At 50.3% G+C, this 12,499-nt stretch overlaps 1 protein-coding gene across 1 annotated transcript in view; it reads right to left on the reverse strand.

Moving 5' to 3' along the window:
* The window catches only part of CSUI_000363 (c2 domain-containing), a 31,640-nt gene extending 21,131 nt beyond the window's left edge, over positions 1–10,509 (reverse strand). Inside the window, exons 1-9 of the mRNA XM_068060597.1 lie at positions 7,967–10,509; positions 7,106–7,249; positions 6,495–6,643; positions 5,376–5,694; positions 4,488–4,624; positions 3,752–3,872; positions 2,346–2,443; positions 1,658–1,849; positions 262–328 (exon numbers count right to left, since the gene is read on the reverse strand). Coding sequence (XP_067927428.1) covers positions 262–328; positions 1,658–1,849; positions 2,346–2,443; positions 3,752–3,872; positions 4,488–4,624; positions 5,376–5,694; positions 6,495–6,643; positions 7,106–7,249; positions 7,967–8,161 — 1,422 coding nt within the window. The 5' untranslated portion in view covers positions 8,162–10,509. The remainder of the gene's footprint in view (positions 1–261; positions 329–1,657; positions 1,850–2,345; positions 2,444–3,751; positions 3,873–4,487; positions 4,625–5,375; positions 5,695–6,494; positions 6,644–7,105; positions 7,250–7,966) is intronic.
* Positions 10,510–12,499: the final 1,990 nt, after the last annotated feature.

Raw genomic sequence — 12,499 nt, forward strand, 5'->3', positions numbered from 1 at the left:
ACGCACCGTGGGGCAGATGCTAGTAGCAAACCTTCGAAAGAAAGTTAGTTTCCTCAAGCTCCTGTCGGGACCAGCTCGGGGGAAGATTCACACAAGCAATCTCATGGACTTGAATCTGTATCACTCAGCCAACTTGCAATCGTAGGTTCTACAAGGACCGACAACCGCAGATCTCGACCATACGCATGACCGGCCGTGTCTCCTTGGGGTTACCGCATAGAGTCTTGCCGTGTAAGAAGTTAAGGTGCCGCATCAACTTACTTTCACAATCGGATCGGAGGTGTACGCGTCGGCGTTTGCAGCAGGAAGATTCTCACACTTGAACAACCTGAGCGCCAAAGTCAAAAAGAAAATGAAGTATAACACGCGGCTGAGAAGCGTATCATAACCTACCACATCACAACCGATTTCGAGACAAAGAGTTTCCAAAAAGCGTCGATGGAAAGCGTTTCCCTCGTGCTAGCTGAGCCATCTGGCTTACATCTCTCATACTGCGCTCTAGCTTACTGAGGGGACCCTGTTTGCTCTGACTGACGAGGACACAACTCAGCATCTGAAAACCTAGAGCAGCTATACAAACCAGAGTGCTAAAGCGACAAGAGAAAGAAAAAAAAACGAGAAGAAGAGGCAAGGGAAAATGCCGCAGAACGGACGGGCGTCAAAGAGTAAAAGATCTAAAACTACTATGAAGACGAAAAAACGCCAACTCAGGTGTCTACATGCTGCTCATCCATCCTCCACCGAGCTTTGGGGGAGTGGAAAAGCACATTGATGATGGAATACACCTCACCCTCACCCCGACACGACAACCGAACAAGAGACCTCGTGGTCGTAAAAACAGGACAATACATATCAGCTTTCCCTTGGGTGGGAAGAAAACTTAATCCCCTCACGCAGATTCGAGAAAGAATGACTCGACAGGAGTTCGGGAGTACTTGGATGGGAGAAAGCCAAGGTCGGGTATAGAAGGTGCGTTTTCTCATATGGAATATATACAACGGATCGACCAGAGTATTCTCGACTATGACAATCCCAACGGCAGCTACACCCCCTCTATACCTGTGTATGCCTGATGCACACAAACTACGGGGACGAAAGATAGACCGGGTTTACACTATTCCTACACCCTTTCAAACACTATGAGCTCTTGTGATGTCCTCAACATGCACAAGGGCATGTGAAGAGCCATACGAACGTTGACGAGACAGTACACCGTTGGGACATACGCCAAATCGCAAAGCATGGAGACTGCCACGTGAGTCTCTATGTGGTTGCTCGGGCACTGAATCCCCCCTAAAGCACATCGAGCGGCAATGAATACGACCATCATATCGAGACGGAAATCCCCCCGCTCCACCGCGCAACCCCTTCGGCTTTTCGCTCCTTAGGTGCAACAATGGTGCTAATGGTCTCGCTGCCACGTGACAAACATCTGGCAGCAGTGCGAATACGGACAGTTGCAAGTTCCGACTTAATGTTGGCCCAGGCTGTCTAGACAGTCCGTGTGACAAAATGATGCTGTATATGTCTTTCTGAGAATCCTCGCAATCACTTCAGGCTGCAATCCCTCACATGGTCACATTCAACGGAATGGAGCTATATACACGGAGAACGCCCTTTCAGATGTTCCGTGAGTACCACAGATGTATGGACTTACCTGACAACGAGATACTGCTCTTTCAGATTTAGCTGAGTAACAAGAGCAGCTCCAGCAAGGGGCTGTGCCGGCCGATTTGCGATTTCCTCGTACTCATGTACACCAACGGAGCGAATGAAGCAGCGAATGTTTCCTATTAACTCACCCTGCTGAAACTTGCGTGGATCTGTTGTCAGCTTCTTTACGATCCCTCTAGCAAAGAAAAACAAACGGCGCATGCACAACTGCCGAAAAGCCCATCAGTGTAAGCACCCCCCTTTCCCCCTTTGCCCCGTACCGCCCGACCAAGACGAACTCCGAGCAGACTTTTACAAAGTGACCCTTAAAGCAATGAAACCGCTTGAGATCTTTAATCCACGCTTTGGTACTTCTGCGAATCACAGGAAGAAGTAACCTAACCGACAGGAAGAAAACAAACATATCCAGGACAACTCTCACTTCTTACACACCAAGCAGACATCTTAATGATGAAAACCACACCCGTTTCGATCGTCGAAGACGCTGTGAACCGAACTCCACGGACACAAGGGAACCGCAGGGATCTCGACACTGAAGAGAAGCGATTGGATAGGGCCTGCCCTCCGTGTCACCCCTCCGTTAAAACGCCGTAGTCAAACAAAACGAAGAAGGAAACGTTCTTGGGCTTTTGCGGAGCTGCTTGTCGCACCCATGATAAAGCGTTGCTCACCGGAAAAGCGGATACTGCAAAACCGATTTGAGAGCCATAATACACAAACCCAGGTGCGCCGGGGGTCGATACCACTCCTTTGGACGCGTATAAAGCAGCTGTTGCGAAAGACAAAAGAAGGACAGCAGACATCCTGTCAACTCTTACTACACCGAGAAAACATAAAAGTTTCTGTCGTGCCTCTGAACAAACTGCAGGTGTGTGTGAAACATCTCTACCTATCAACACCAATGGCTCGGGACCCTTCAGCTGTAAGTGTCTTGAAATCCCTGAGTTCTATGTCTCGTCACGTCTGGAAGAACCTGCAAGCGAGAGAGCCATGCTGCCGATGCACTGGACTACCCCAGAACCTGGAAGTACACGAAAGTCACTCCAAGATCCTTTGACGTAGTTGCTCTACGAATCCTGACGTAAGAGAAGAGTGGAGCCGGCAGTTAGGTATACACACATGTCGGTATGTAAGCATGTATTGTCAATGGTCTGGCAACATAGCCAAATGAACTTAGTAATGACAACCTTTTGTTATCTTCTGGTTAGATCCCCTCATTGTACTGAAAGAGTTGTCTATGGATGGCTGAACGTCAATACGCAATTTCAGCCATGGAGAAGTTTCTTTCTAAACGCCCGGAAAAAGCTCGAATGACTGTGCGGATGATACTCTCCCCCTCTCTGTTTCATAGACGGATCCATAGGCAGAAATAGAGCTGGATCTGATCGAACGGAAGTGCGACCTGCATCAGATCCATGGACCAAACAGGACTTGAGGACTTAGTAGAGAAAATCTGCCTTCACTCTGGGTACCCGCGTGAAAATCCGACAAAAACAATGTTGAAGAAACCATATCATGCATACCTACACCCTAGCAGTTCTCTCCTTTCTCTGAAGTGCGGCTCTTCGTAAAATGTCGATCTTTCTATAGCTGGACTTTAGCCGAGAAAAATCAATCATTCCCCAGCAAAACAGGCGAAGACAGGAATAAACACTAAGAAGTTGATTGGCCTTTCTCGTCCTTATCCGCCCGAGGAGTCATTCGAGGCTAAGCGGCTACACATATATACATGGAGAGAAAGCAGCCTTCACCTTGTATAGTTTAAGGTACCTACATCCGCCCGCGTTATCTCCAACTGACACTCTACTCCTGTCGCGGTTGCGCTATATGAAGCCCCAACTAGGAACCAACCTCACAGTGTGTTTGCTGGTGGATCTCTCACTCTGCTAAGTGAGAGATCTAGCAGGAAACACACTGATGGTGTTAACACCCATAACATTTCAAATGGAATGAACGTACTCAGCTCTACTGCATCGCGGCCGCCACCACTCCGTCCGGCAAGAATCACCGGGGAACATCCACTGCTAGTAAGCTGAGAGAAATAGCAGAAGCTACCCGACAGAACCCGACTGCTTACTGTCGCTGTGATGTAATTGTTTGAGATAGACTGCAATGTCCCTCGATAGCGAAAGAAGCCCGCGTCGAGCCAATAGTTCGATTTGCTGACTGTTGTCTTCCTCGTATTCCGCAACCCCGATCTAAAAAACTCGCGCCATGCAACAGCTCAAGCAATCCCTTTCAACGCCCCCCTACACCGCATGGCAACTACGAGGGTCACCGGTGCACCAGCAGGAACAGGAGTGTATAGACAAGTCACTTCTACCGCTCTCCTCATACTAGGGAACGGTAAAACGCACGGGAAAATGGATAGATAGATAAGTAGACAAATAGACAGCACCGCAGCCGACTTCATGGATCCATTGTTTGCTGGGGCGGAGAGAAGAGACCGCAGCGGAGCCGGTCTTACCGGGGCTTCTGTGTTTGAAGAGTGTGTAACCTTGGAGGGTCGTGTGTGTTGAACCGCTGTAGAACTACAAGAAGCGACCCAACAAGATAAAATGACACCCCAGCACACCGCGACGTCACCATTGCACACACTGCCCGACTTCCGGTAATACCAGCTCTAGCCTCTACCCAGGAAACAACAGATACATGGGATGTGCTATGCATGGCGATGACACCTCGGTCTCACCAAACGCAATTTCTAAGCTTGCTTCAGGTAGAAAGCTTTAGACCGCAAAGCAACACACAACATACACATGAGAGTCTGCAACTAACAAGCGCAGACTAACACAAGGGACCACCGCACCCACCTGCCTCGGACAGGAGCATTGAAAAGAAGCTGTTTCGGGACGTCCCGGATTTTCTTCGGCATAGCTTTATCAGGCAAAAACCACCAGCTGTCGAGAGACAGATCGATGTCAAAGACTTCGTTAAGCATTAGAGTCGCCTGAGACAAGGAGAAACATACCCAAGAAAATCGAAAACACTTCACCCGGTGACCTCCAGCCTGATTTCCAAAGACCTCTCTCACTGTTCGATGAACAGCTTCCGTACATCCCAAGAGGAATGCGATATACCGTGATGCTCCGGATGAAAAACGTCTACGCCGGGCTTGTCTCCGCGCACTACATGCACGCTTAGGGGGAGGAGGGGGCACGCTTACACACTCAGACAGCGGAACTGCACAGAGGATAAGAAGATTCATCGTCCCTCGGCGTCAGCGACGCCTCTGTCATCTTCGCTCCTACCAGCACAAGCGCTGTTTTCTCCCCGGAAGACACAAAACAGATGTGCTGAACAGCCTTATCACGGGGGAATGAGTATGGCCGTCGGGCAAAGTGAACGCCCATCGCCGTGTAGGATCGGCCCCAGACAAACTGGCGTTGTTTTCAAGTGCGACACGTCGTCAGCTTATAGGCACGACACCGATAACCTCGTGTGTAGATCTGTCTTGACGTTTGTACATATCTTCTTTGAGTTGAGAAGAAGCATCTAGATTACCACAGTAGAAAGAGGCACTCTCCACACCCCACGCCAAGAAGAGCAACATTAAGCTATCCCTATGCGTAAAATACACCGTGAGACGAAGCCATCGCCAGGCTGAAAGAGGGAAGAATTCATATGCTTAACTAGACGCAGGTCACAGCGAATTGCTTTTTATACACAAGAAAAGACTCTACGGAGAATAGAAAACCTACCCGCATCTTGTGGACTTCGTAGCTTCGTTTTTTTCCGGCAATCTTTCTTTTTAAGAGAATTTGGAACTCGTGTTCACTGTCGACAATCTCCTGAAGCGTAAGCCGAGCACTTGCATGTAGGGTGTTGAAAGAGAGTTCGTTGATTTTCCACATCTCGATCGTGACACAGAAAGACTTGAGCTGGTTGTACGGCAATAAGAAGACTTTGAATGGCCATATCACTAGGGGCGCAGCTAGAGGTCTGAACTCTCCAGGCCGCAGGTAGTACCCTGGAGTATACAAACTCCGCCGCCTCAAGCTGCCTCGGATTCGACGGGACCTGTGAGAAAAAAGCAACCAAGAGCAATAGTAGGGTATCACCGATACGATGGGCACGCATCAAGCTTTCAGCTAGATCCACAGATGGAAGAATGGGAAACAGTCAGCGATATCCGCTCGGCCCAAAACAGCCTTTGGCTATAGGTGCCAAACCGTTTTTTACTGAACACACCATGTGGACACAGGAAGTGCCTCTCTAATTCGGGGACCGATGGTGCATCCCAAAGACGACAGACTCGAGAGATACTAGCTCTTCGTGAGCCCCCTGACCTACAGTAAAGTGAGAAGCCTTCCGTGAAGCTGCACCTGGAGAGACTATCCAAATGGAAATCCCTATTGTAACCGGCTCTAAGGAAAACGCACGTGAGCAAGGAACTTTGACATTTCCCAACACAAGAGCCTCTTTTGTGACGGAAACGAACAGAGATCTTTAGCATCGAAGACTGTCACGAGGCCGTACGAAGGCACCACGAAGGATATATGAACTCAGGTAAGAGAATACTGAGGAGTAACCCAGAAAATGACCTCCCCCGTACCACTGTAACTCTCCGGTCTAGTAGTCATGTATGTACATCGAGCCAATGCTTCAAAACCACCAGCAGTCCTCTTCTGTGAAGAGTCTGAGGACTAAGCTTCATAATAGCCACAACGCATGTATGCTAAACCTGCACATCCGCGCACAGACAAGCTGAAAGCAAAGTCCCAAACAACGAGCTGGACCATCAACAACTAGATCCCTTGATGACTAGGCCACTGAGTAGGATGGTCCAAAGAGAAACAGTCCCTGTCGTTTGTACGTACTTGTTGACATGTCCGAAGGTAATCGTATAGAAGAAATATTGTTCCTTGTTTTCTAGATTCATGAAGGAGTTGATGAAGAATGAACTCTCCCACATCCGTAGTCTGTCCATAGGATCTCTCGGCGCGTCCGGACGGTTACTCCGTCGGAGCTGTGATCATCGCCACAAGACCAGAAGTGCACAAGCAAGCACCGGGAAGAAGACGAAGACAAAAGAAGCTAAAAGAGGACCATAACCATTGCATTTTGACGACAAAACAATAGGAAGTCGGAAGATTCAAGCCCTACTCTAACGACAGCACTCCTTCTCTTCACATTCCCCCTCAGCGAACAGCACGGCGACGCAGTCTTCGTGCTTCCGTTACCGTAAGCAACTTCCCCCTTATGTTTCTTCTCTAGAGTTGCTTAGAGCGACGGTAAACAGACGTGCGAAGAATACCGTAACAAGCAGGAGAGGGAGACTGAACCTGATACAGGCCAAAGCACAGATGACCTATTCCGCCGCTCGCCTGTGTGTGTTCGAACTAAACAGAAGACACTCCATGATCAACTGCTGGGAGTTACAGAGAAACGTAGGGATCCGAAGCGCAAGGCAGGGGACAAACAAACTCACCCTCTGCAACTCGGCGAAATCTTCATCATCAAACTCATAACTTTCCTCAGAGGACGTGTCCGTCTCTGTAGTTGATGTCTCCGTGCCACTTGTTGAAGTCGTCTCCGTGGTAGAAGCCACTTCAGTTCCGAATCCAGCTGCATACTTGCGCATCAGAACAAGAACCCCGCGCCCACGCAGACAGAATCATGACGCGTGAAGAGAACCGAAAACGAAAACGGACTCTGGAACCATCATATATGACGTGAAAACCCAAGCGCACACGTCCAAAAAGACACCCCGAGGTACGAGAAAGACTTATTCACGATACATCAACGCGTATCTCACTGAGTAGACGGAATTGGAGAACGCCAGAGGTCTCGCACCAGGGAGGTGAGATACTGGTAAGGCGGACTGTACATACACAACACAGGTGGTCTCCCCACCGACGACTGCATGGGTGGTGGTAGTACCGTGAGTCGTTCTCCAACCTCCTACCACCATCACGAGGGGGTGAGTTCCTCCTGAGTTTGCGGAGACGCTACTACCAACCCGCCTACCCCCTTTGACGCAAGTAGTAAGGAGAACGTCCCCTTCTCACGGACATTCGCCGCCGCAGGCATTGAGACCCAAGCACCCAACAAGCACGCCTGCGCATCGAATCATACGAAGCACTTGAAGATATCCGCTCACAACGCTGTCCGTCGTACCCATGAATAATGTCCCCTCCCGTTCCCTGGAGCGAAGTAACACAAAGCACCAGGCAATCCGTATACATGCGAACATACTCACATAAAACCAACAGTCATCGGGTCGCCTGCTCTACACTCGAGTTCCTGATGGACACGCACGGCATCGCAAACCCGCCAGTGGTAGACTTACACCTTCAGGACGTTTCTTTCTTCCATGCACATCAAAGTCAAAGAGTTTTACGCCTTTCTCGTGATCCTCCAACCCTTCATCTTCCTCAAATTCATCTGCATTGAGTCCCCACACCTCATTGTCGTTCAGTTTCTCAGCGTATTTATTTTGCAGGTTCTCCCTCCGATTACTCTGTTTCTTGTCCTTCTTCGCCATTTTGCCGATCTCAGGATCAACTGTGTAAGAGGAGGGTGCTTGTCGGCTCTCCTTGACGACCCGTGGTTGACAGGCAACGCACTTCACACGATTTCAGCGTCGTCCGCATTCCCAGTGAGGATATAAGGAGAGGAAGGAAAGAAGTGGGACTATGCAAAAAAACAAGCGGGAGGGAGACAAGCCACGACGAACCTCATAGCCAAAAAAAAAAGATCTTCAAGAGAAAGCTATAAATAAAGAAACGAAACCTGTAGCGAGCCGGTGAGAGGAAGGCAGACGGCTTCAAGAATGAGACACCAAACAAAATATGCCACCAGGAGAGGTTACTACCACTCACCAGCGTAGAGAATCTCCCCCTCCCCCCCCCCAGTTCCGCGAGCTGGCTGAGATGGATGATGACCGCGATCTCAGGGACATATGACAACGACGAAACAAAGTGGCACAAGAAAGGAAGTAGGTGACCCAAGAGGAGAGAAGACTGCAGTGAAACGTGAAGTGGATGAGAGAGTGGGAAAGACGATATCGACAGAAGTAAACAGGTCATCTAACCGGTCATGGGATGCAGTGAATGACTGGAAACTCGGAGGAATCAGTCGTGCGAAGACGGAAGAAGTTGACCTTCTCTAGAGCCTCTCCACAACGAGGAAAACCCGTGACCCAACGCCACGCAGCCGTCCCCTGTGCTCTACCCGAGTGACCTTAGCCGAATCTTGGCAATACAACTGGGACGCACGTAAAGAGGGGATTCCGCTAGACGACTAGAGCCCCACATTAGGACTCCTTCGAAGACAAGCTCATAAGACTCGAAGACGAGAACGTTGCGAGTTCGCACCAGTGTCAGCCTCACTATTCTCGATGAACTGAGCTTGAAACCTTCTCCCCGAGGAGAGCCCCTGGGCGATGCCAATGCATGTCCTGTGCAGCTCTCCTCCGTTATCACCCGGCTGACAATGATACATGTGCAGAAGAGCGCCACCCCAATGGGCTTGCGGTCTCCTTTCCGACAACCCTCTACGAAAGAACTGAACCAGAGCTATGCTCTTCAAACGCAACAATGTTACAGACTCGCGTATATACACAACCTCAAAGACTCCGAAACAGCAAGCAAAGTAACGACAGACTACGGAAGTGCTGCTTTTCCTTATTCGACAATGACAGGGGTACGCCTCTCCAAATGAAAGCTGCCCGACAACACAACGTGGTCTTGTTTACACGTCGCACTGATGCAGAACAACAGGACAGCTCTAGACCCCAGAAGAAGGTTAGGGTCACTCTTCTGTACAGAAAATTTTTTGGCAGGAAGCGCAGAATTACACTGCATGTGTCTCAACAAGAAAAGAGAAGGCTGTAAGACGACAGAGACGGATACCGGCGAGAAGCCCACCGCGTATGCTGGAGAAAAAAAGATCTTCAAAACCTCAACAGAAGAACCGCGCGAACATGGCCCGCGCACTGTTGGCAAACAGGAACGACGGAAGGCCCTCGAATAATAACGGATAATGAAAATTCACTCTGTTTGATGTCAGCAAGACAGTAACGACAAGGGTGCAGCAGAGGCATGCCTGGGGATCTAGCGCTGCAGCGGGTGATGGACAGCACGTACGCCGCCCGCGTTGAGAAATGGCTCGCAGGGAATTGAAAACTCTGCAGCAGTTCTTGGAAAGAAAAAGGCGTGCCCGAGACCGACGCCACACTTGAAGACGGCTGTTCCCCGGCGGAAATTCAAAGACAGAGACCGGAAAGAGACGAAGCGACAAAAAAGGACAGGGAAACCATGCCGACTCATCGGAAAAAAGCCAAATTCAAGGCCAGCGGGGAGTCTCGCTTTTTTCGTCAGATGCTGGCCGGAAAGCTGGCGGGAAGTGCGTAGAGGCTGTGTCTCGAGATCTGCGCAGGATAATCCAGCGACCGGGACAGCCAGGCGGAAAGTGAAGAAGAATGCGACCCCCAACAGGGACTTGTGTTGTTCGGGGCATAGGTAACGCAAACTCGCTGACGTGTCCCTGTGCCAGCTGGTTTCATACAACGGACTCAAAAAGCGTTGAAGAGAAGAGGAGACAGCGCATGAGGCAGCCTAACCGGACGATCCAGATAGCGACTGCCGCCGGGCAATGTGGGTGACCGTCCAGTTTTCATCCCAACAAAAAAACATACAGGCAACAAACAAGAATGGAAGGAAGCTACAGCGAAAGAACCGCCCCCTTGTAATCACTAATACTCGCCCTGTTTGGGGCTCCCTTTACTCTTTGTACGGCCCCCGTCCAGTCTCTACATCGTACTGCAAAACGCATCAGGACGTAGAACCGGTAGGGTGTCATGCCGCAGATTTTTTACTACCTCAATTACGCGTTCTCTTCCCTCATTGTAGGACACGAGAACTCAGTTAAGCAGCATGCAAGCTCTGAGAGATGTCTCGAGTCTTTCGCGCCACTCTTTGCAGCGACGCGGTGCGCTGGCGGAAGTGACCTTAGTACAGCGGTTCCCCTTCCCGGAGGCCGAGATGGACCCCAGCAGAAAAAAAGACTAACCGAAAACATCAGTATGCAAGCACGCATAGGGTTAGGGAGTCACTGTCATTCCCATTATTGATACCTTCAAGTTGCTTTCTAGTTACGAGTGACAGGTCATCCTCGCGCAGTCCGTTTCTGCTGCTCGATTACGCTTGCAAACCTGTCGCTGGCCAACTTGCTGACAAGTGGACGTCCTATCTTAACTAATGGCTAAACCTTCTTGAGCGGACGCATTGAACATGCGTCCGCTCAAGAAGCCTGAGCTTGACACTCTCGCGTCGGTGTGGACAAGGGTGTTGTCCGCGACGCCGTGGTCCTCCGGACCTATGGATTCCGCCCCAGAGGGCGGCTCGTTGCGCGCGTATTGTACGGAAGTGAGGCACTCGTCACCAAGATCCTCGACATTTAAAGGCAAGAAAAAACCTCCTTTCTTACGCTCTTGCCTGTTTCACAAATGGAAACCACATCCAGCTTGACATGCCCAGGAATACCTGGTGTCCTTTTTTTGTAATCGCGGCTGCGATCAGCACTGTCGAACAGAAACTGTCTTCATGCTTGAGCAACACGAACGTGCTGCACAAACGTGCGGTGCCAAACTAAAACCACCTCCGTGGCGTGTTCCACAGGCGAATTCAAGTCCCTGCAACGATGCTTCCCGCCCAAGTTGCCAGGGCTGGTGCAGTACGACCTGGCGGCAACGCTTGCGCTACCCTAGAGGCATTCTTGCTGGCCGCTAAGTAGGGAGAACTGCACAAGGGTAAGTCGAGCTCCTTACGCGGGGGCGGTAACTCTTGCACATACACCGCTTCTCCCCTCTCCGGTTAGCGATAACAAAAGGCTCTGTGACGCAAAGAAACGTAAGAAGTCTGTGCTAAAGTATGTCGGCCTTGGGGCCGTGTGTCAGTTGTGCTTCTTTGTTGATGGGGCACAGTTCACCGTGCTATCTTCACCCCCCAAGACGGCTTCACTCTTTCACCACTTAAGCCTGGTACAGGGCAACCTGGTGAAGAGACATCCGGAGAATCAGCATGCGCGACACACTCCACAAACTGCAGCTCGAAAAACCATTACTACATCCCTGTCTGCCACCTCCACGCGGTGATGTCTGGAGAGCGACACGAGTCCCAGTTCCCAACTCGGCACGCTAGTACGTGCTACCAGCAGTGGTGAACTCGGCTAAAGATTCTTGTGGTACCATTGTCTGCGACAAGGTGAGGATCCCCTCCCACCAGCGACGACTCATCTGCACAGTCGACACTAACAGTGCAAGAACTGGCACCAGACCTTTCTTCGCCTGGGTCCGGCCAGACTCCAAAGTCCGGCTCGCTCATTCTCTCCCCTGATGGGACTGGCTGATTCCCCCTGGTGTGTCGTGTGTGTGTGTGCAGTGCCTGCGGGTGCTTTTACCAAATACGCCACACCTCGCAAAAGAAAACGCACTCAGCTGCCACCCCGTCGCCTGCCTTTGTATGACGTGGTTCAGCCGAGTAAGCACGCTCGAGAAAATTGACCAAACCGCCTGATGTCAGAAAGCACGGCACGAAAAAACGAGTTTATACTGTGCACAATTAGGGAAGAGGTCTGTAGTCAGGATTTTGAACGACAAGTCGCTGGTGCGCCTTTCCTAACGTGTCACTGTATATGCGCTATCGATTTCACCCGTGCCGTCAGTCTTCTACACTCCTCCGTCTCGCCAAGAAGCACTTAGGGTGTCACATGCTACTACTGCCTCATGTGCATTCACGTTTATTTTAGTTCATATGATTCGAGGAATGTACAACAGTAGTTACAGCTATTTAACTACTGCCTGGTTGTCTGGCTTGGTTTT

Source organism: Cystoisospora suis, assembly GCF_002600585.1.
Source record: "Cystoisospora suis strain Wien I chromosome Unknown contig_157, whole genome shotgun sequence".
Taxonomy (NCBI): domain Eukaryota; phylum Apicomplexa; class Conoidasida; order Eucoccidiorida; family Sarcocystidae; genus Cystoisospora; species Cystoisospora suis.